Source organism: Larus michahellis, chromosome 1 (genome assembly GCF_964199755.1).
Source record: "Larus michahellis chromosome 1, bLarMic1.1, whole genome shotgun sequence".
NCBI lineage: Eukaryota > Metazoa > Chordata > Aves > Charadriiformes > Laridae > Larus > Larus michahellis.
Genome location: NC_133896.1, coordinates 67,217,847 through 67,240,636, shown reverse-complemented (window position 1 = coordinate 67,240,636; position 22,790 = coordinate 67,217,847). Strand labels below are relative to the sequence as shown.

Below are 22,790 nucleotides of genomic sequence, written 5' to 3'. Positions count from 1 at the left end.
ACATGCCCACGGCAACATCAGCTGCCAGGGTCAGACTCAGGAAAGACTCCATTTAAGCAGAGAGGAACACCAGGAAAAGTACCATGCAGAAAGGGGCAAGAAGGGGAGATCCTTATTTTGCCCAGTTCCGAAGGGCCAGGTTCAGATGAGACTTCCAGAAGAAAAGCAAAGGAGCATGAAAGAGGGAGTCTTAATTAGATGAGCTTTCCAAGCGTTACCCTGGAAAATGGCTTTCAAAGCTGCCAGGCACAGCAAGGCTGGGAAGTGCTGCTGAGGCCAAAATCAGATATGGACCAAGGCCGTAAGCACTGAAGTCAGTAGTAATATCCACAACGAAATTTAGATAGCAGCAAGTTTTAGGTTCAGAAGTATCATGGAAGACGCTTTGGTAATCACTGGAGGACTCAGAAAAAAAGTATGTATTATGACTCTCTAAAGGACCACGCAATGTTAGCAACGATCATGTAATGGGGAGTGTGCCTGTGTGTGTGGGCGTGCACGTGCGTGCCTCCTGACCCACTGGTGTTGAAAAAGCTTCAAGTATCAGTCTGTCTTGAACTAATGAGACGAAAAGAGAGCATGAAACAACCTGTAATTTCTGTAGGCTGTGGCTAAGCTGTTAAAGAGTGGGGGTGTGTACTGGAATGCACATAACCCTTTTCTAACCTCTCGCACCTTCCAGTGTAGAAGATAAGGATTGACATCGGAGTTATTTGTCCACTTGAGCTCTGAAAGGGCTCAAGGAAGTGCCAGTCAGGCTGTAGTCTGACCGAGCTCCCTGGTTCTTGAGTGATATCTTCTCCTGAGAGGCCTGTGGTTAATTAATGTTCTTAATGTACCTTTCCAGTGCAGGTGCTTGACTAAGGAAGACAAAATCCAAAAGTCTAGCAACCAGGAAAGAACATTCAGGCTTCAGAAACTATTCTCCAAATGTGACATGGTTTCATTGCTCCAAATCCTTCCTTTGAGAACCAAAGCAAGTCTGGGCTGCTAGGCTTTCTGGGAATTATTAGTAGCTGGTTACATGAGCTTCAGCTGGTGCTCAGGACTCCCTACAGCCTGATCCACCTTTATTCTCACTCTGACTGTGGCTTACCACAACATTTTAAAAAGTTGAAGAGTGCTAAAATAATCTTTCTTGTCTAGCGTCTGTCCTGGCTTTCTAGTGGGAAGTAGTGTTTTTTTCTCAAGGACAGACAGAAAACTTGCACTTAGTCAGACCCCACAAAAATTACAGTCTGTGCTCCAGACTCCCATTATCAATCCAAATATACAGAAGATTATTTCTCCATTATTTCTCTCACTTGCACCCTATGACTATTTTCACCTGTGCTAATACAGACTGCCAAGAGTTCAAAACTCCCCAATAATTCAACAGGAAAGAGTTCAGAGAGCAACAAGAGCACCCAGAGATCTATGAAATATAACCTATGAGGAAACAGCAAAGGAATTTTTGTTTTCTTAAATATAGAAAAGAGAAGACCGAACAGAGACATGATAACAGTCCTCAAAAATGTAAACGACTGCAACAATGAGGAAGGAAATAATCTCTTCTCTCCCACGTGGAAAGGATAAGAATAACAGGCTAAAATTGCAGCAGGGACATTTTTTGATTAGATATTAGCAAAACCATTTCTAGCTGTTAGGATGGTGTTATTGAAGCACTGGGATAGTCTGCCTTGGAAATCTCCACATCTGGAATGCTTTTGAAGCAGGCTGGAGCAATGTCTGTGCTAACGGGACAGGTACCACTGACCTGCTGTGCTCTTGGAGCAGGAGAAGGAATTGGTGACTCCTTAAAATCCCTTCTAGCCTTGCTTTCATATAATTTAATGATTCATTGGATAAGTACACGTTCATTTATCACCTCTGGGAGAATTTTAGAAATACTACTTGCATCTTTGTGTTCTTTGTCTCCAGCACCTTCCTTAAGATTATTACTTTTCCAAACACTAGGCTATGCTCTGTGGTTCTCTCCTATAAAAGGTGAAGCTAGTCCTGCCAACCAGGAGCTATAACCCTACCATTAATTGAAAGACAATGGGACTAATGCTCCTAAAGAAACTGCAAAAAATGAGCCTTTGGCTACCTAGTCACTTGCCTTCACTTTTGCAGCAGCATGCACTACCGCATTGCTGAGTTTTGCTCTTCAGAGACAACCACCAGCGAAACATGGGAAATGGGACCTGGGACAAAAGTGGTTAGCAGGGTCAGTCCCTGGCTGTCACAGGCAGCCGTCTCAGGTAATCCTTTTGGTAAGCTCAGCAAACTGCATCTCCAGGCTGGTTCAGTTTCTTGTCCTTGCTGCTGTCACTGGCTGACTACTCCAGAACATCAGCACTTAGGCAGCCAAGAGCCCTCCTCTAATTTCTAACCTAGCATTTTTTCTTGGCCAGTTTATTAATTAGTTCCTGTGCTAATGCTGCATTTCCATGTCCCCGGAGTTTTCCAGTTTAGTGGATTTGCAGTTGGCATCAGTATCCCTCTTGGTTTTCATTCTGTAAGGCTAAACAGGTCAAGCTCCTTTCATACCCTCTCAGAGAATCAGGTGAATGCACCCATAATGGATCAGCAGCACACTTCTGAGAGAAGACGTGGGCCAAAATTACAGTGTTGAGAAGGGGAGCCTCAAAAACCAAACCAAACCACTTTTGTAACACAAAATCGAGGCCTGGGAAGAGTTAAGAAGTGAAGTTGCCCTGTTACTTGCTCTGTGAGAAATGTAGATATCCTACAAAAACGCTTGCAGTCTCGGTTATGGCTGTCTCTCGAGTACCGCAACAAACCTCAGAGTAGTGGGGAAGAGCAATTCTTCCATCAGCCTTCACACAGCATGGCCTACTTTCTGCTGCCAGCAGCCTCTACTGGGTAGTGCTGAAGCCCAAGAACTGCAGCTCTTCTCCCCATGTCCCCTTTGCAGAGGCCAGCCCCACTGGTGGCACCAGCACTGCAACGCTGTGGTTACACATTCAGCAGCAATGCTGCTTGGACCGGCTTGTCCCCACCCTTCTCCACTCCCAGCTGCTTTTCCCATTTCCCGCCGGGCGCCCTCCCTACTGCCAGGCTAAGTGTTTGTGCAGTTATGTGCAGAACCAGGTCAGGGATCTGATCCCAGCCAAAAAAATAGCCTGCGATTTTATTTTATTTTGTTGTTTTTTCCCAGCTAGAAGGAGTTCTGTCTGGTTTCTTGGGTGACTGCACAAGCACTTTGGCTGGCATAAGGGAGGGAAGAGGATGGGGGTGGAAATAAGCAACTTTGCCATGCGTGCTCCTCCCAAGTGAATGTGGCTGATCCACAGAACCTCCCCTCCACTCTCGGCTAGCGTGGGTTGATCTTGCAAGGAAAATCACATACTTGTTCTTCGTCATGCCCCAGATGCTCCCCACCCTCCTTTCAAGGAACACTGCACTTTCCCCATCTGTCTCTAGTATGCGTTACCAGAAAGACTCTCTAATCAATCAACATCCATTAGAACAGCCAGGTTTCAGAGGTCTCCCACTTGCCTTGCGTTAAAAAAAAAAAAGACTGGAAGAGAGTTCAGGGGCTGCCGAGTCTAAAATTGGTGAGTGCTGCCACTCATGTCACAGAATCCCCTGTAGAAGTCGGGCAGCATTTTCTATGCCTTAATCTTTGGACCATTACAATGATGCATTCCTGTATCATAATTAACAGTTACTAGAAAGATAGTCTAAAAAATGTAGTTCTTTGTAATCGCATTTAGTAACAAGTAAATCTCAGTTATAACTGTGTTCATTAAGGCACTGCTTTCTTGGGCAGCTATTACAACTCAAGTTACATTAAACCCACTCCCCTCTCTTCTCACATTTTTTTTTTTGTCTCTGAGCTTTGCTATTAGTGACATTGACAAATTACTTCCAGGAGAAATTCGATTATTTGAAGTTTTCTCATTCCAATGTGCTTGGCTCCAGACACTTGAAGGGAGGCTGATACAGCCATTGCTACTAACACACCTTGCAGAAAAACTCTGACTCTTTGAGGGAGAGGGCATTGGAAACCTGGTTTGATTGAAGCGTCTACGAGGACACAAGGGTTACTGCAAGGTCTGACTGATTCCTGCAGGTATTCTGAGGGCATAGTGCAAGATTATTACTCTTTGCAATACCGCTCTGTAGAGAGTGTAAAAAAAAAAAAAGCCCCAGCGTAATATTTAGATATACTAAGAAGAAATATTTTTAAAAAAACACATTGTTACATATCATGCAGTCTTGTATGAAATTTGTACCCTGGTGATATTTGTTTGTCTAATAAACAAAATGATAGATACTTCATTCCTGTCTGACCACTAGAAGATATTTTGGACTTGTTTTTATGCTTATGGCACATATAGGAACTCAAAAACTTTGGCCAGACTTCAGGGGACGTTTGCTGGGAGCCTGTTCACAAAGGACCTGCACAACATGAAGTGCTTTTAACTCCCAGGAGTGCCTGAACAAACACAGTGGATACCCACCCAGTGTAAATTATCTATTAATAAACAATATTTATTTATAAACTGATCAACCATAGCATCTTTTTATAGACTACACTAAGAAAAGTAAATTAAAACAGGTAATAATCTATATTAACATCTGTGCAATAGTATACTTACAGGGAGTTTTTAGTTAACATACAGATTCCCATCAGGAGAACAAGTCAGCAACAGCAGCAGATGGCTGCATTTTGGTTTAAATGCTCCTTACATTAAAAAAAAAAAAAAAAAAAAAAAAGAGCCAACAGGTGCTGAAAAGTAGCAATGAGTGGCCTCTTTCCCCTCACCTCCATTTCCCTGTAGGATTCAATCACTTCAGTGATAACAGGACACAGGGATCTTAATTTTCATTCAAAATTAAGATCCATGAGGGTGGCTTTTGATTGTAGAATCAGCCTCATGGTTTCTGATGGGCTTTCAGCCTTAGGCCAAACCCCAAGGATGAAATGAGCTGTATCCTAGCCTTGCTTTCCTGTGTGACATTAGCCCGGTCCCTAAACACATCTCACTGCTTCAACTCATACATTTGTAAGTTGAAAAAAAAAAAAAACAAAAAACAAAACTGTTTGAGAGGAACGCAGAGAGGCTAAATTCATCAGCACTTTGAAATGAACTTGCAGTACTAAGCACTGGTATTTTCACTGCAAAACAAGGCCTTTTGCTGGGAAGCATCAATGCAACAGGATTGTCTACTGACAGACTTGTCAGCACTTCTAGTCAGGCTGGAGTACTAGAACATGCATTTGACTAAACTGTTTAAACAGAATATATTACTTACCCTAAATTTTCTATGCTACAGTAACTACAGAAATCATCCCTCAAAAGCCAAACACGCCTACCTGATCTCCAGGTAGTACAGAGTAGCAGAGTTTCTCTAAAATCTAGAGAATTACACTGATTTTTCTGCCTGAGAACTCCACCTAATAATAACAACGTATTTTTCTACACTGTGACCCAATTCTGGCTGCATGCGTTTCCATTCCAGTGTCACTCAGAGTTGCTTTTAACTTAAGCAAAAAGCAAGATTTAGTTTCAGCTAAGACCAGACGTATCAAATTCAACTGAAAAAAAAAAAAAAAAAAGTGTTGGGGAGGGGAAAGGAAGGGCATTTTGGCTAGGGAGAAAAATGAGAAGACAGGACTATAAAACAGAGTAAAGTGGAAATTTTATCTGAGCCGTAACAATATCTTTGCTGCGGCAGCATCAGGCACAACTTTCTGGACCTAATCTCTTCAACCGTTAGTTTTTCAGCCCTGCGCTCCGCTGTGGGCTGGGGAGAGAGGGAGAGATCGGGATGGCTGCTGCGGCTGCACAGCCCATGCCAGGAACCTCTTGGTACACTGGCTGCATCGCCGCCTCCCAGCCCAAAGTGAGCTCATGGGGCTCAGCTGGCCTCACGGAGGTAGCACAGACACGTAATGAACACAACTGTCACGGAAAGTCTAAGAGGGACGCTTGTTCCACGGGCTAGCCGGACAATGAAGAATTGGCGTGCCACCCCCTCTCTCGCCCCCCCCAGCTGATGCCAAGGCGGGCGGCCGGCCGCCGGCAGATGAATAGCAGGTCTGTTCCGGCAGCTGCACGTCCCGGTCCAGTGAAGAGAGAGTCTCCGGGAGCACAGAGTGCCCCGCTCCGTGCACGGTCTGTGGAGGAAGAGACCTGGGAGCAAGAGGATGGCCTCGGAAGGGGAGAGCATCAATCTTCAAGTGAGTCCATTGCGGGCAAATAGCCGTGGGAGGGAGAAGAAGGAGGGGAGAACCCCGGTTTGGGGGAAATAGCCAAGCACCCCTATCATTTGCTCCTCAGCTTTGGCAGCCAATTTCACTTGAAAACTCAGTGCTGCTTTTTTCCTCTGTTCTCCTTTGAAGAGAAGCTAGCGGCAGGATCTCTGCCCTGTTCTGCCAGGAGTTGTTATGAGCATTTTTCCAAAAGAGTGAGGGTAAGAAGAGCTGCTTTTGGGGGGAAGGAGAGGCAGCAGGGGCAGAAGTTAGCCTTCAGCTCTCAGAAGGATGCAGCATATACTTTACAAGCTGCAAAAATCTGAACCATTCCTCATCTCACAAAGCCTTTCTCTGTTTGGCAGAAAGTGCTCCCAATCTGGAGAGAAGGAAAAGAAATAAATACAGCAAATGCTGAGGGACCGCGGAGGCCAGGGTTTCCTATGTAGGGTTTACAGAGAAACAAAACTTCTTGGTGAAGCTCTTTCAGTTCTCTGTGTTCCTCTTCTGAGTGTTTGTGTTTTTTAAGAAGGGTGTTTCTTGTGCTCAGCGTGTGTTCTAGGAAAGGGCAACTACCCAAGGGTTTGGAAAAAGAAACTATTAGAGATGAAATGGAATCAAAACCCCAGATCACAAACACCCGTCAAACTTCAGAAGTTCAAGTCCAGATCCACACTTCAGACAACTCTGAGAAGAGGAGAATATAAAGCATTGCCCAGGGCACAGCTTCCAGCCCTGGGACGGTCAGCAGCAGCAGGGTACAAATTTTGCATCTAATTTTTCTGTTTGTAATGGTCTTAACTATCCTCAGACTCAAAAGAGGGGAAGTCCCTCTGGGGTCTCAATTTTTATTTCGTTGGCCCATGTCAAAGAAACTAAAATGGAAAGATTTGTGCCCTTGGAAATAATCAGGACAATTATCCCTAACTAGAAAAAAGGACTGAGACTCTGATCCTGTAGAGCATATTTCCACTGAGATATGAGGTGCAGAGCAGTTTTTTGAGACCTGGGAACAGTTATGCTCAGATAAGAGACACAATAAATGAGGAAGATACACAGGTAGCTGTGACAGTTGATGAAAATGTACTCTATTTAGGAGTGAGGAAGAGAGAGGTTAGGCTTTCCTGGAACTAGATAATAAGGGGGAAAATATAGAAATCAGTAAGCCAGGAACTGGGGGAAGAGGGCAAAAAGGACAAGAAAATTATGCTAAATAAAAAGTCAAATGAACTCCTTGTATATTAAATCATTCCACCCCGTGGAAAGTTTCAGGTCTATCGTGGATTTGAAGCCCAGGTTTCACAGATGAAAAGAAAAAACAGCTCAACTAATTAAAATGCTTATAAACTTCTGAAAAATCTGGGGTTTAGTTTTTTCTCTTTCAACCCATCTTGAAGTTAAGTGAAGAGCCAAAAGTGATCCTCAGCATCTTCAGCCTTTACAATACTCAAATAAATAAGTCCAGAAGGTCAAAGGTTCCTTGCGTTACAAAATTGAAAAGAGCATACCTATCTGTTTCTAGATCAGGAAGGTGTGAAGTGTGTCTGTCCACCTCTACGCATGTTGCCACAAGAAGAATCATGCTGTAGGGATTTTCTTTGTGACACCTCACAGGGGTTTCACGGAGCCACCAGACAGTACAAAATATAGGTGAATGCACACAGACTCCTCCATGCTTACGACCGGGAAATATACAGTGCTGGCAGGGGAGGGAAAGTTACATTCAACCACATAGCCGAGACAAGCAGCAGGTCCTGGCAATGACGTGACCTGGCAAGTGTGAGGTAAGGGAAGAAGTGATCAGTGGCGGAGAAAAAAAAGAAGTCTTTCAGTTGAAAGTACATTTAAAAGCCTCTTTTAAGTCCCTGCTCTGGGCACTGAACGCAGAACAGGTGTCTTCTTGGAAGTTTCCAGCTGTGGGTTTATGAAGAGCTTGTGGGAGTGTGCACTGCGCACTGTGGGGTGGTAATGTGTGACTCACTCCTCCTGAAGGAGCTCCTGGATGGAGCAGCAGGAACAGTCCTGAAAGTTGACTATTATACAATGCAGAAGTAGGGTCTTTTTATTTGTAGGGAGAGGGTCCTGTGCCTGTAGCAGTTGCACAGCACCTACTAGCATTTCTTATACAACATTTACATGGCCAGGCTAGGCAGGTAACAAGAGAATGAAAACAATAGGAGCCTCTGGCCTAGCATAGGAGAGGGCTAGAAGAGGCAATCAAGATTTAAGACAACTCTAAAGAGAACTGATCAGCCCCCAACATTTTTGCTCCTCCTAAAGCATGAGAAGAGGAGCTCACTCAGCAAAATTAAAAGTCTCCATAACAGGAGACACTCTTTCACCCAGCGTGTCATCAGCCTGTGGAATTTGCCATCTCCTGGAGCAGGTCAGCAGGTCAAATATTGGAGCAAGCATTGAGAAGAGGTCTAGAGGTCCAGTAACAATATTTACAGTTATGCAAGCTAAAAAAGGTACTTTCAAATCCCATAAGCCAATAACAGGATAAAAATAAACACCCTTTCCAGTTCCCTACAGGCAATGGCTGACCAGACTGAAAGTGGTAGCTTGCATTAGAGAAGTTATAAGCCAGCTATCCGTAAGTGAGACCTAGGGCTGCTTTTTAACAGCAAGAAGTGTCTCCCATTAATTCACTTTCTCCCTTACAAAAATTCTCTTGGTCTGTGTGCTTCAAAGGAGTCTGTTTTCCAGTTCTGACTTCTAGGAAGACCAACCAAACCTCAAACTGTGCACAGAGAGATGCTAAAAGGAAATGGCGCTGAAATGGAAAAAAAAGCCACCAGGCTGTAGAGCAGCCTCACCAGGTCTATGCCACCCAGCCAAGCGCTAAGACCAGAGATAAAACTTGAATTAAAATCTTTTCTTTAAAAAGACTGATTTACCTATTAAAAGATAAAACTTTCACGTGAGTTCACTTGAACGATGTATTTTTCTTCCCAGACATCTCTACTTGTGGCTTCCAAGTAAAACTTTCACCTTCCCCTATTAAGCATCTTCCATTGACAAGAAATCAGACAGGCAAACAGTAACCTAATGAGATATAACAGAGTAGATCCTGAGATAGATGGGATCAGAAAAATGCATCTGGGGTAGAAACAAATAAAACAACCCAACAAGATCTCATCACCGATTTCTTTTTACTTCAGGAAACAAAAGTTTATAAATTAGAATAGAAGTATGGCTTTGATAGTCATACCCTGGCTGATTTATCTGCACTTCTTTATGCTATTATTCCCTCTGGCTCTCGCCTCCAACCTTTCCATAGAGATTTGCAGGGGGGAGAGAGGAGGAGGGAGCCACACAGGACCGTTCTTTTCAGCAGCAAAAGACCCATTAAATCTGTTTAGCTGTGTACCTCAGCTGCTGCAGTTCACGATCTGGCACCTTAACACAACCCTGTTTCATCGATGATTTAAGCTAATGTACCAGACTTTGAATGGGAGCGACTGAGACAACATCCGTTCCACCACTCCCACCACCGCGGCAGTAACCAGGGGAAAGTCTGTGGACAGCTGAAATCAGTAACACACATTATTGCCACGGCTAAGTCTGTCAGAGCCCCAGATGAATATTGCAGAACGGAGCAAAGATTGGGGCTGATACTAAAGGGCTTCAGAGTTTCGTTCGGTTTGTATTTTTATATTTTCTTATTCATGAATGGGTGTTATGTTCTGTATAAATGGGTGTTTAAGGGATGTGCACCAGATGAACGTCATCCATATTCGTAGTGCAGAAAAGGCTATATATTGTATGTTGCATCTTTCTTTTTATAGTGTCTTACCCTTTGGATAAAAAAAATTTACAATCCTCTGGGACTAGAAGCAGAAATAATACCTCACCATTTAGGGAATCATTCATACATCAAAAGTAAAAGGAGTAAACAGATAAAATAATCATTCTGGAAAACAGACCCTACACTGAAATATTTTGGCAGAAGCCGCTTGGTGAATACTTTGAATGCAAAATACATCTGCAGAAACAAAGACAGGTTTAGAAGCAACTTGCAAGGAAAAAAGATTTTAAATACTTGGATAATTTACTTCCAGTGCTCAGTTTTTGACCAGATCTACAGCAGGAAGGTTTTAGACAAACCGATAAATAGAGTTAGCCATGGGCATGACAGTGCGGACTTTTCCAAAAGGCCCATGAAACAAATGGAAAGTCCCACATACCACTGTAAATCCCACCTCCCACTTCCCACTTTCAGTCTGAGCCTGATGAGGGGACACAGGGAGTGTGTTCACAACTGGGTTAGATTTTTGGGTTTGCCGTTTTTTGTGGCTTTAACCTGTGCCTCGGGGCTGTGATGTGCTTACAAGTTCTTGGCTTGGGCACGTATTTGCCTGCTTCTGCAGCAACAGCTTGTGCTTTCTAGTGCCGTAGGACCTTTACTCTCCTTCAGCAATTTCCTAGAATGGTGACAATCTAACATCACCAACCGAGAAGTGTACCTGCCCCAGCGGACTTCAGTAGCCTTATATGAGTTCTGTAATTCAGGCTTGGATAATGACAGTCTGCATTGAGAGAGAGAAAGAGCCTTTCAGAAAGAAAATCGCAAGTGCTTCAGAAAGACCCATTCCTGTGACATCCCTGTATGGTGCGTGCAACTCAGCCATCAAGGGTTTTAGGAACTTATCTCACCATGTTTTTAACTAAGCTAACCAAATTACCACAGCCTCTCAAACAGGATCCCACTCCTCACTCCCAGGTGTGCACTCCACCGCCTGTGCCATTCATTTGACCCTGGTAAAGCTGTTTCAGGGAGCTAAACTCAGAGAAAACTAACCACTTTTTGGCAGGGTTAGTGTTCTGGTTCGCTGTCCTGCAGTGGTTCCCAGGAGGATCGGACAACTGCCAATGACTAGGACTGTGTGGTCACGAGAACATGTAGGGGCAGCAGGATCTCTCCTTTCAGTGTCAGCTACTCCTCACTTTGGAACAGTTAGCTGAAGGTCCAAGCCTGGGTGTAGCCAGTGGAAGAAGCAGGGAAGGCCCAAACAGTAGCAATGATTGGACGTCACTCAGATTGCAAGATTTCAGGCTGCTAGGTGAGAGTAAAGCCTTTACAGGGCTAGCTAGAGGGTTAGGCAGAGATTCACCGTGCCGTCGTTGGTCAAAAAACAGGTGTGAAATAGGACATCATACTTAGGAGCGAGAATGATCCTATGCTCTTCTCGCCCAGCTGCAGGGACCTGGAAGTCTGTGTAGCATTAACTGTGCCGGTCCCAGAAACCAGTAGCACTCACACTAGAAGACAGACAGCGCGATCACAACACGCTGAGAAGGAGACTTTTTCTTATAGCCAGTACTAATTGGTCCTTTGTTCTATAGTCAGATGTGGCATTTCTCCTCTCCTCTATACATTCCTCCTGCCTGCTGTGCCTGGACATGGACAGCCTTCCCACTTAGGGTGAACATTCATTTATTCCCTTCCCTAACATGGGGATGGCATTTTCTCATCTTGAGAAACCGGACCCCAGGTTTTAGGGTATCTGGGGGAAATGAGGCACATGTGGAGCCAAATATATCCTTGGAGTTATCCCATGGAAATTGGCGGCCTTACGCCGGAGGCTGATCTGGTCCCTCGCACTCCACCTTGTTGAGGCGTGGTGAAAGAAAAGTTATCGGCGTCTTTCTGAGAGGGGGAGCCTGGTCCCATGCGGTGCACTGGGCAGGCTGTGTCCATCGTGAAGCCCTGTGTGTGAAGGCAGAGAAGGGAAAGGGGAGAAGGGGCTATTGATAGAGAGCATATCAGATAGTGAATTAGCCTGACTGACCCATCGATCAGTAAATCTGCTCTCGCTGAAACAATACACATGCAGAGGCCTCCCACAGAAGAGCACAAGGGACTGTTGTTAAATAGGATTTTTCCACTGCGTTTAAGGTTAGGTTAGGATTAAGATAGCCCTGCAACAGAAAGCAAAAGACAATGACGTGCCGCTAGAACAGTCATTTCCTCTGATGTATCTGAAAAGTTGCCTGCCAGGACTATAAGCTACAGCAAGGAGGCCGTGCTGCCAGAGCACGCTGACTGCAGAGTGCTTGGATCCTGGGCCCGTCTGCGGCGGAGGGAGAAGCTGCCATACGAGCGGTGCTGCCTCATCAGCCTCGCAGGGGCGAGGGGTGCCCAGATCTCCACGGGCTCCATGAGAGGCTCTGCCTGCTGTTGCATATAGGTCCACAGTGACAATGCGTGCTGGTCTACAACGTGTGGCACTAGACATTTGAGTTTCACTCAGAGCTGAGGCTGCCATAACAGTAAATTACGGGACATTTTCCCCTACTGCCTCATAGGATTTGTTCATCACAGACCAGAGCGCACAGCACCTCACCTCCATGTCTGGTAACCACAGCAGAGCCGGAGCTCAGGTCACAACTAGAGATCATCAAAGTTGTGAGGGAAGGGAAACGGGCTGTATAAAATAATCTGAGGAAGCCCAGACATTTCTGAAGAGAAGATTGGGAGGGAAGGAGGGAGTCATTTGGGTGCTGCCACCTTCCCTGAGGTAAGGGTAGAGGACGCCAGAGGCTGGCAGCTACAAAAGCTTATTAATAATAAGAGATTTCTGTGCCTACTTTATAAAGCTCGTACAACTGGAGTAGGGGGAGCAGAGAAGGAGCAAGGCCCAGGAAACATGAGGTCTCCCTGTGGGGGTGGGAAAGGGATGAAGTGGCACAGGACCTGAGGTGACAAGAGGGTGCCTGCGCAGCACCAGGCGCCAAGGGATGCTCAGGGCTTTGTGTGATGGTGGGTCCATGCCCCACTGAGAGTGGCAGCAGGTCAGCGTGGCTACACCCCACTTGGAAGACAAGGTCAGTCAGCAGCAACAGCAAACCATCCCAGGACAACCCTCCTGCTGCCCCTGTGTTGCACCACCAGCTTGGCCTGGCCCACTCACAGCACCCACACAATGGCCACCAGCAGGACCCCCTACCCCTCCTTCCACTGTCTCCTCCTCAGCCACAACCTTTAGGGGCACCAACTCTGGCCACGTATCTGTTTCATGTGTTGAGATACAGCTACATCTCACCCACACTTGCACCTTGCAGATCTGAGTGCATGAGGAGTGGGTTTTATTTAGCGAGTAATCATAAACCTGGTTATGGTGGTGGTAACACACAATTCTCCTGGTTGGCCAACGACGAAACCTCCCACTGAGACGTCTTTGTGAGTAGGAGTCCCCTGCAATCTGAAGTACCTGCTAAACCACAGCTAAACCAATTTTTGTGTCTTTTGTCAAAAAGTTGCCTCTCTCAGCTTCATTCCAGCCCACGCCTGAGAGCTGAACCATGCACTTGCTTCTCTATTCACCCTCAGCCGACAAACAAGTACAGCACCTCTGCTCATTTAGGCACTAAAAATGGAAGCTTTCAGCCTAAGTTACCACTTTTCAGCCCTTCCTGAAAAACACGTATTCATTTGTTAGGTTTCTCTTCCAAGAACCAGAAATGGGCAATGCTGCATGCATACAATAACCATACACAGAAGTGTGAGCTTCTTCAAGTACGAAAGGGCACATGGGCATTTTCACTGCCATTTCCCCATCCCTGGCTTGTGAGTCAAATGTTTATAAAACTCTCTCTGAGAAAAGGCAATACAAGAATACCGTAATCTAGACTGCCCCAGGTATGTAAACACGTAACAGAGACATTTGAACTGGATACCAGAATGATGGAAGAGCCCATGTGCAGATGCAGCAAGATTCACATCACCATACACCTTGACATACTCCTTTGAACCAGGCAAGTTATAATTCCTTGTCAAATTACATGAATCAGATGTGTGACTCTGTAATTACAGCTGTGAAAACCATTATACTCAGGATCTTAGAACTTTCTATCCAAAATAACCCTTGGGGGAGAAATTTCTCATGAAACTGCTTAGGTCAAGGTTCAGCGAGTGCTGGAAATTCTGGGGGAATCCTGTCAGCAGGTTTAGAGAAATGAGAACAAGAAAATGAGATGATGTACTGCTTTGTGGATTGTTCAGGCTCTTTTTTTTTTTTAAGGTTTTTAATTTTTGCAAATATTTATGCATATTTGCATGAGTTTTCTCTTTGCACTCAGGCAACTCCAAATGATATTTTGGGGGATTTAAAAAAAGCCCCAAATTCACCACAGACCTTAGTTACGTGAGAAAAATAACTGCTCCTAGCAATCTAACGAGAGCCAAAGAGCAACCAACCACTTTTCGGTAGCCTATGCTTTACTGAAGGAATGTTTCTGCAGAAAATAACAACACAGCAGTACGTGGTACTCTCGCAGGACTTGTGTGAGAACCACGTTCTGCTGTCCCTCGTTGTCTGAGCATTTTTAAAATATCAGTGAATTTAATTTCACAATCCCCATATGGAGCAAGAGGTGTTCTCCTGCCTATTTTACAGATATTAGGTCAAGGCAGAGACAGTTAAATGGCCACTGGTGTACCCAAGGACACGCAAGTAGAAAGTGAGAGAAGCAGACAGGAAAGACTGAGCAACTCTGGATGGGTGGATTGCCACGCAGCGGCAGTGTGTTCTGTGGTTTCATTTCTACTTCTCACTGGCTAAATTCTTAATCTCCATTATTTTTTTAAGAAATCGTTAAAGATTGTTTTATTTAGTCATCAGAGACCACTCCGTTACTTCACACAATGTAAAGAAGAACATTAATTGAAGCTGCCAATAAGAGAACAAACACAATTCCTTCCCTGCTGAATGTAACTTCAAGATCAATTGGAAACAAATTTCGCCAGACTTTCAAAAGCTCAGGCACACAGCTGTGTTTGTACCTCTTTCTTGGTGGAGCTACAGTCATGCTCAACCGTGTTGGTGTAGGAAGCAAACCCCAAAGCCAAAGTGAAACAAGCTAAATTATATTAAACACAAATTCTGACTCAGAATGACCGTACAGGTTCTTGATGCAACTATTCTACTTCAGGTTTGCACCTTTTCTTAGTTGATTCAAGATGAAAGGTTCTTGCCTGTCCCTGTGTGATTTCAGGCTGTGGCCACACATTTTTTGCTGACTGGAGCTGAAGCGCTGAAGGGGGAAGGTTCATCCTCGTCACCACCATCAATTATTATTGCTGCCTCGATGCAACTGCTCAAAGTAATCACTCTATCAAGACTGTCTGGGCTATGAAACTTCCCTTACTGGGTGTCTAAACTAACCCAGTCATTGTGAAAGAACTTGTTTAGTGAATATGCAATTATGTCTTCTAAGGAAGAACCGAGTCCCCTGTCTTCACAAGTCTGGACAGAGACAGAAATAGCAGCTCCTTTAGATAAGCCTTCATCCATCTTATTGCAATGGGATAATTGTTGGCATTCTTGGATATTTCTTGGCTGGTCGTGTTAGATGAAGATCTAGTTCTTCTGGGAAGATCAGAAGACCATGAGATTTACAACCTGGGTTCTTCTTAACTTAGACATAAAGAATAAGGAATACAGATACAATAAAAAATATTCCTGCATAACATAAACACCTGGGTTTTTTCATCTTTTGCCCATGGTGGTACATTGACTTGCAATCCACGCTGATCAGAGAGGCATCCACAAAGGATTAATATGCTATAAGAAAATATATACTGCTGTTTTCCTCCCTTTTAACAGAAACAGATTTGAACTCCATCTTCATGTGCTGGATTCCTGGGATCTGATTCTGGACCAATTCCTCAGGCAGCCCCCATTTTTGGCATGTGGCTGTGAAAAAGTTGCCGAAGGGAGTTGTGTCAAAGGGCTTTTACTTTGCTCTTAATGGCTCCACGTACAGTCTGAAGGAATCTGAAGCGCTCACGAAATGTGGTTTCCCCTCTGGTGTTTGCTGTTCAGCTGGCTCAGCAGCTCAACCATTTAAAACCATTGTGTGTGGATTTAGCACTTGTGAAATAATGCTGGCCTATTCAGATCCAGAGAGGGATGGGCAAAGTCCACCAGCACAATAAAAGCCCCTCTTCCCTCCTCCTCAGATGAGGAGGCAGGGTACAATGGAATTTGAGGGAGAAACCTACTCCTACCCAGGTGCAGCTACACAGATCTTGGGGGAAAGAGATATGGGCCTACCAAAATAAAAAAGCTAATGCACACTCAGAGGAGGCAATATCTTCAGCATCCCACAAAAAAAAAAGGAAAAAAAAAGAAAAAAAAACTATCAAGAAAAAAAACCCAAGTCAAACACACTGAAAACCAACTACTGAGGTATAGGAAGCAAATCATGAAGGAGAGAAAAGCGCAGCCTCAGAAGAGAGCTCCAGTGGGGTGTGGTCCACAAAATGATGGATTATAAATGCTAGTAAGCCAAATGCAAGGAACAGATACTGAGAACGGAGAGTCCTGGAGGTGTCTGCCCCCAGAAACCAGGGGTGATGGAGCCCCCCACTCCATCCTAGCCTGAGCTACTAAGTATAGCAAGAGGTGTGTTTCATCTCTGAGCTGATCTAATGCTCAATTATTCTGCTGAGACCATGAAAAAAAAGAGATAACTAAAGCCATCTCTGATGTGGACAGCGCTGCAGGCATGCTGTAGATCTGTATCTTTATGCAGAGATTTGAACTCAGGACCAGGCTCAGACAGGCAGCTCAAGAGCAGATGGCAACAGGTCCTGGTGGCTACTAATTAGGTTAGCTTTTGGTTAGTGATGTTGAGCTGAGTAGCCCTCTGATTCATTTCCAACCCACTCTGCACTACCTTCAGCCACAAGTCTCCAGGCATCACCCTGAGTTACTGAACTAGGTCAATCTTACGGTGTTCATGTTTTTGAGCCGCGGCAAAATGGCAGTTCTCTTACAGATCCCCAGGTGGGGGAATGGGCTGAGGGTTCGGATGAGGGCCAGCATGGTGGAGAACTTAGGTGTTTACGGCCAGGGTGGGGCAGGGTCGTTTTAAAGCGCTTCCTCCTGCCTCACTCGCACAATGTACATCCAGGGACATTATGTCTCCTGTGGGAGCAACTGACTCAGATGCTTGGCCAGCTGCAGGGAAAGGTGTCCCTGTAGCCACCAACAGCAAAGAATAGCTAAAAAATAAAAGCATGCATGATGGCTCTGTGGTTGCAAATGATAACAATACATTCCTCTCTATTCTGATCCAAAAGCAGTTTTTTTCTTCCTTTGTTCCCCTCCCTGTTTTTTCCTATCTGATGAGAACTTGTTTCCCAGCTAGGAGCCCACTCTGTCTGTTATTAGTGTGCCTAACATAATCTTTCTATTCCTCACATTTTTCTTATTTTACATATTATCAAATGACTTATGAAAAGTGAAGTTCAGCCAACTAAACCTCAGAGGAGTTATGCAAGAGTAAGCAGCACTGAGTTTTACCCTAAGCCCTGTACAATTAACCACGTATGTCCTAGGACTTGATAAATCTGTCTGTGAAGTACATTGTGGGTATCTACTGTTGCAGATCTGGCTGGAGCAGTCTGAAAGGATACCAGTCCCAGTGACTATCCTTCAATCAAAAGACACTGTCTCTAGCATTATTCTTGACCTCTCTGAGAAATAAGGGCCAGTATCCAGATGAGTAACTCCTCCAGCTATATCAGCCATTTCCATACACGGTACATTTGTACCCTGTACATGGCAGAGTACTTTTTCATTTGTTATCATCTGCTCAGTGGGCGTAATTGTAAGGCTGATTCAGCAGAAATGAGAGCAGCACTTGTGGGAAGTTTGTCTTGGGACCAGCAAAATACACAGGCTAAGAGAAGGCTGTGATTTACTGATCACAATCTATGTCCTTCGAAGGCCCTCTTCTCCTGGTACGTTGTGAAGGGCAGGTGGGACTCTTTGACTCCTCTTTGTTGTGCTATAGATAATATTTGGTGGCCCCAAAACTGTGGGAATATTGTATCTGTTACCAAGCAGCATTCGGTCTGCCTTTTGCCCAAGGCACCTGTATTACGTACACAATCAACGCAAACGTGTTGATACCTGTGAGCAGAGGGAAATTCATGTTCCGTACTCAAATGCTGTAGGAGCTGAGGTGTTAGAAGGATGTATGATATTAAGGTAGAGAGGGCATGGAAGGAGAGGAAAGACTTCACAGCTACATTCAGATGTAGTAGGTATAGCTGAGTGAAGGCCTTCAAGACTGAAGATCAAAGAGGTATCGTTTGAGGCAGTATTTCTTCAGGAAGTAGATTACAAAGTAAAACCTCTTCAAAAGGTCCAACAAAACCAAGAATATTTGATGCCAGGGTCAAGAACTGAGGAGAACAGTTGTAATGATTTCACTAAATATTTATCTTCCTGTCAGGTAGGAATAAGTATAGATTAGGAGTCACTGGTCATGGTAATGATATTAATAGGTGGAAAGGAGTTTCTTTTGTGCACCCTCTCCGGTCATGTCAGCAACAGCATCAAACAGGGTATCAGGGTGCCCAAACAGGATGTGAGAAACTCTGAATAAGCAAAAAGGGGCAGAGTGGCATTTGGTTTTGTTTTTGCGGAGAAACAGACTATAGTGAGTGCACAGAAAGGCATCACAAAACCCCTTCACAGGGCCACTGCACAACATATTGACAATAAAGCTGAGCTGCTCCATGACAGTGAGCTCTGCTGGAGGAGGCAGAAACCACAAAAGGAAAAGTGTGATCAGAAGTGAAGAAACGACAGGGATAAAGTCCTCCATCACCTTGTGCTAGGTATGTGTAAATGTTTCAATGCACAGCTGGAACTGGGAGCTGGTATGAGCTGCTTCTCTGAGCCCATGCCAATTAATGATGATCACAACCACCATGGCGATCCAAACACGGGCATCCAGTGCCTAGTCCTGTCCACAGGGTCCAGGTATTCTTTTCCCCTCCTTCTCCCTAACTCTTCTGTCCATCCTCAAACATTCAGGAGTTCATTTGGACACAACTTTTTTGGTGACTCCCTTATAAGAATCCAGCTCTGGTACAAAATGCATAATGAGTGAACCCCACTTGAAATCCAGGGCATTTGTTCTGCATCAGTGATCCCCACTTCTTTTGTTCTCTTGTCCATCTTGAAGTGAGAAACTACAGGACAAACACCCGATACAATGACAAAGGAATCATAAGAAATTTCAGTTCCTGCAAAATTTTCTTTCTCACTCCAGAAACTTACATGTTCAGTGGCTGAATGGCTGAATGCGAATGCTTTTCAGAAGAAGACTATATTTGCAGAATTTGGGCATTCAGTTGTCAGAGGAATGGTTATTCTGCTTTAATCTCCTCCCTATTCTGGCCCAGAGGCATTTGCTTCCCCAATACAGTCTCCTAGGAAGGCCTCATTTGCTACACTCCTTCCCAAAGGTCCCTCAAAGCAACATCTACCCAGGAGATCTCTGAAAAACACAATTGTCACTAAGGGGAATTGGGCCTCCCTTTAATTTCTGCCATGCTGTACTATAGCTCCTCATTATAAAGTTAGCTCTTAAAGGTTCTTTGTCTCTGCAGGGTTGAAAGTTGCTGACTGAATGTCTGCGTCCAATTTTCCACCAGTCTTCCTTTAACTGGCCATTCTCAGCTATGCAAAGTGTTTGCATAATGCTAACAAGATCATTCACATCAATCTTATTTAACATTTTGAACCTGTTTTGCAAAGGGGTTAATGAGAAAACAAAACACAACCTGAATAATAAGTCACTAGAAAAAAAGCAGTAGCCTAATCTTTTAATATAGAGCCTGAACAGCAGTTCTTTTCACAGAGGGAAGAGGACTGACATTTTTTCTGATATGAGAATGTAATTCCCAGGGACAGTGTATGAGAAAACAGCAGTAATCTACAGAACACCCAGGAACAGTTGTTGAAAGACTCCCAGGGTGTTACTTTTGGCAGGACATCAGGTCCCAATAAAACCCACTGAAAACACTAGGCTAACAACAATAATAATAATATTTTACACAAACGAGGCGGTGTCTTTCATCTAAGGGTCACAAAAGACTTCTGCATATGGTGAACGAGGTCCTTGAGGAGGGGTAAATGAAAAGTGATGCTCTGTAGATGATTGCCACTGATTCAGTGATTTAGAAGATAGGTTATTGTGTACAAAGTGTGAGAGGGTACAGAAAGAAAAGAGTTAACACATACAGACAAGCTTGGGAGCATTCTTTGTAGTGAACTTGCATAGACATAGTAACCTATTTTTTAATGTTTTCAGTAAATCAACTGCTGACATTCCACATACACAATTTGAGCACCTGTACACAAATCAGGTAACCAAAGATTACATTGTGCAAATACACAAAGTAGTCGGTGAGTTCATGCACAGCTACTTGACTCTAAAGTGAAATTCTATATACTATGCTTGCAATTCCTGCTTGGCATGCTCTTGTATGTTTTCTGACACTAGTCTGGAGCTTTAAACATATATATAGCCATATTTAAGCATATGAAAAGTTAGGGATTAGAAATAAGAGACTGGTGCAGGCCACTTGTGAACTGCTAGAAGTTTTGGATCCAGATCCACACTTTGCACTCGTAGCCTTTCTCTGCTGGGGAACCGTTCCACAGTGCAGCTGCCTTTCACCAAAATGCTGCAACACTCTGGGCCACATGTGAATCTCAGCCTATACTTCATATACCATACTGTGAAGATATTGCTGATGGTGTTATACTAGCAACGCTTCTGGTGGAAATACAGCTTCTACAGCATCATTAACAGCTTTTATGGCTTAATTGAATTGCTTACGACTTTTTGGCACAAGTATACCATGAAATGTTGCTGTGCTGACCTTACCTAAGTGACCTTAAGGAGACAACGTATATTGAGATAATCCTCAGGGTCTCTCAGTGTATATTTTTCATCTTGCTCTTTGTAGTCATTTCCAGAGTCAACATCACTCTTATTTCCCAGCCCAGTACTCTCATCAGACAGCAAAAGCTGTTGAGAAGTCATTGTCTGTGCCCCGAACACACAGAGACTTGAAATTCCTACTCACTGTTTACATGAAGGAAATTATGCGCAACAAGTCATGCTTCCTCTGTGTCATAAGGGTAACAACAATAGCAACGAAGGTTTTGTCATGACACCCCCAGTCTAAGGCAATGACTAACAACCAGAAAGATTAGATATCAGGATGATCTAATAGCCTGCTGCTCCTGAAAGGGGGAGGTCCTGCTCCCCTCCAGCCTGTGACCCTTTGCTCCCTCTTTATCTCCTGCTCCCAGAGAAACATCCCACCTTGTCCTTGTGCTGGTATTTGCCAAACCCTTCTCACAAACAATTCAGCTCATTAAAGCTGAAGAAAATGGTCTATTTTTCATTTCTTTTTTTTTTTTTTAATTTAGCTTGGCTTAATGAGCTGAATTGGCTCAGAACAGGGTCTTGTGAAAGCAAGAGAGCATAAGACTCATAGCAGGAGCGTTTGTTCTGAACTCTCAGATCACCATAGCTACAAGGTGTAACCCCCAGATTTATGCAGAAGATACTCTCTTGCTGGTAGTTTCACTTTTTCATATAGATGACCATAGCTGATTTCTGAGATAATTTGGTCAATTCAGAAAGGGGATTAGCAGAATAAATGGTGTAATTCAGAAGTTGTATTCGGCTACAAAGGCAGAAGAGAGAATAATTCTGGCCTCTTAGAGCTGTACCATACAATACCACAAAAGAATGAAGACAGGCAATCAGAACTGATGACACACACAACTGGAATAGCTTTTATGGGTTGAACATACCATGATGGCAAGGCATCACAGCCACTAAGAGCTGTGTAATGCTTTACTCACTATCAGATATACCCACACGTCTTCCCTGTGGCTTGAAACATCATCTATCACTAGGCTAAAACACACAGAAACACACCAAGGGTCATGAGTCACCGTAGAATTCAAGTCCATTTTCTCTGTCCAGCTTTGCTTGCCCTGGGCCTGGAGGGCACCTTGTCAGAATCCTCAAAGAAGCTTCAACGCCACCCCCGCTGGAGTGTCTTTGCCTCCCGACAAATACATGTGCATTTGTTCCTTTCAGCACTCAGTTTCCATGCAGAGGTGTCAGAAATGTAACTGCTATCACTGGACACAGGTTAAAAGTTTACAACTTGGCCTAAGCAGCTGCATTTGGAAGCTAAGCTCTGAGAAAGCGAACTGTTCTCATCTTTCCAGATTTTGGTTTTGAACAACCCCATGGTTATGGTCAGAGATTAGAGAGATTTTTGTGGTGTTAAAAGAATGGTTTGGAATTTCTCGTCCAGCCATCTGCCCTCAAAACTTAGAAGATGACTCACTAGCACTCACCTCCATTTGTTACTGAGCTAAAACTTTTATCTCCTCACGCTGTATCTTTTCAGAAGCAGAGCCTGTTCTAATACGAAAGAACAAACAACATGGGAAGCGCAACTCAGAATTCAAGTTTTCAAAAGCACTCATGTTAAATTCCGGCAGAGCTAATATGCGAGTATGCACAGAGGCATTTGCACACATAAATCACAGCTTGCTTACATCTGGCACACGCAGAGAGCACACTGCTTGGCACACTCTTTAAATGTGCTTCAACTACTGGACTGCATTCAGGTCTGCAGACAATTTTGAAAATGTTTCTTTGTAGTCAGGAGATGCAAAACCTTACTGAGTATTTTGCTGATATTCTTATGTATCAAAGATGCTCACTGTTGCCTGCC

General features: G+C 44.1%; 1 protein-coding gene across 1 annotated transcript in view; it reads left to right on the top strand.

The window, feature by feature from the left end:
• The first annotated feature begins 5,894 nt into the window (after positions 1–5,894).
• NINJ2 (ninjurin 2) overlaps positions 5,895–22,790 on the top strand; it is a 49,099-nt gene continuing 32,203 nt past the window's right edge. The window contains exon 1 of the mRNA XM_074583845.1: positions 5,895–6,196. Coding sequence (XP_074439946.1) covers positions 6,164–6,196 — 33 coding nt within the window. The 5' untranslated portion in view covers positions 5,895–6,163. The remainder of the gene's footprint in view (positions 6,197–22,790) is intronic.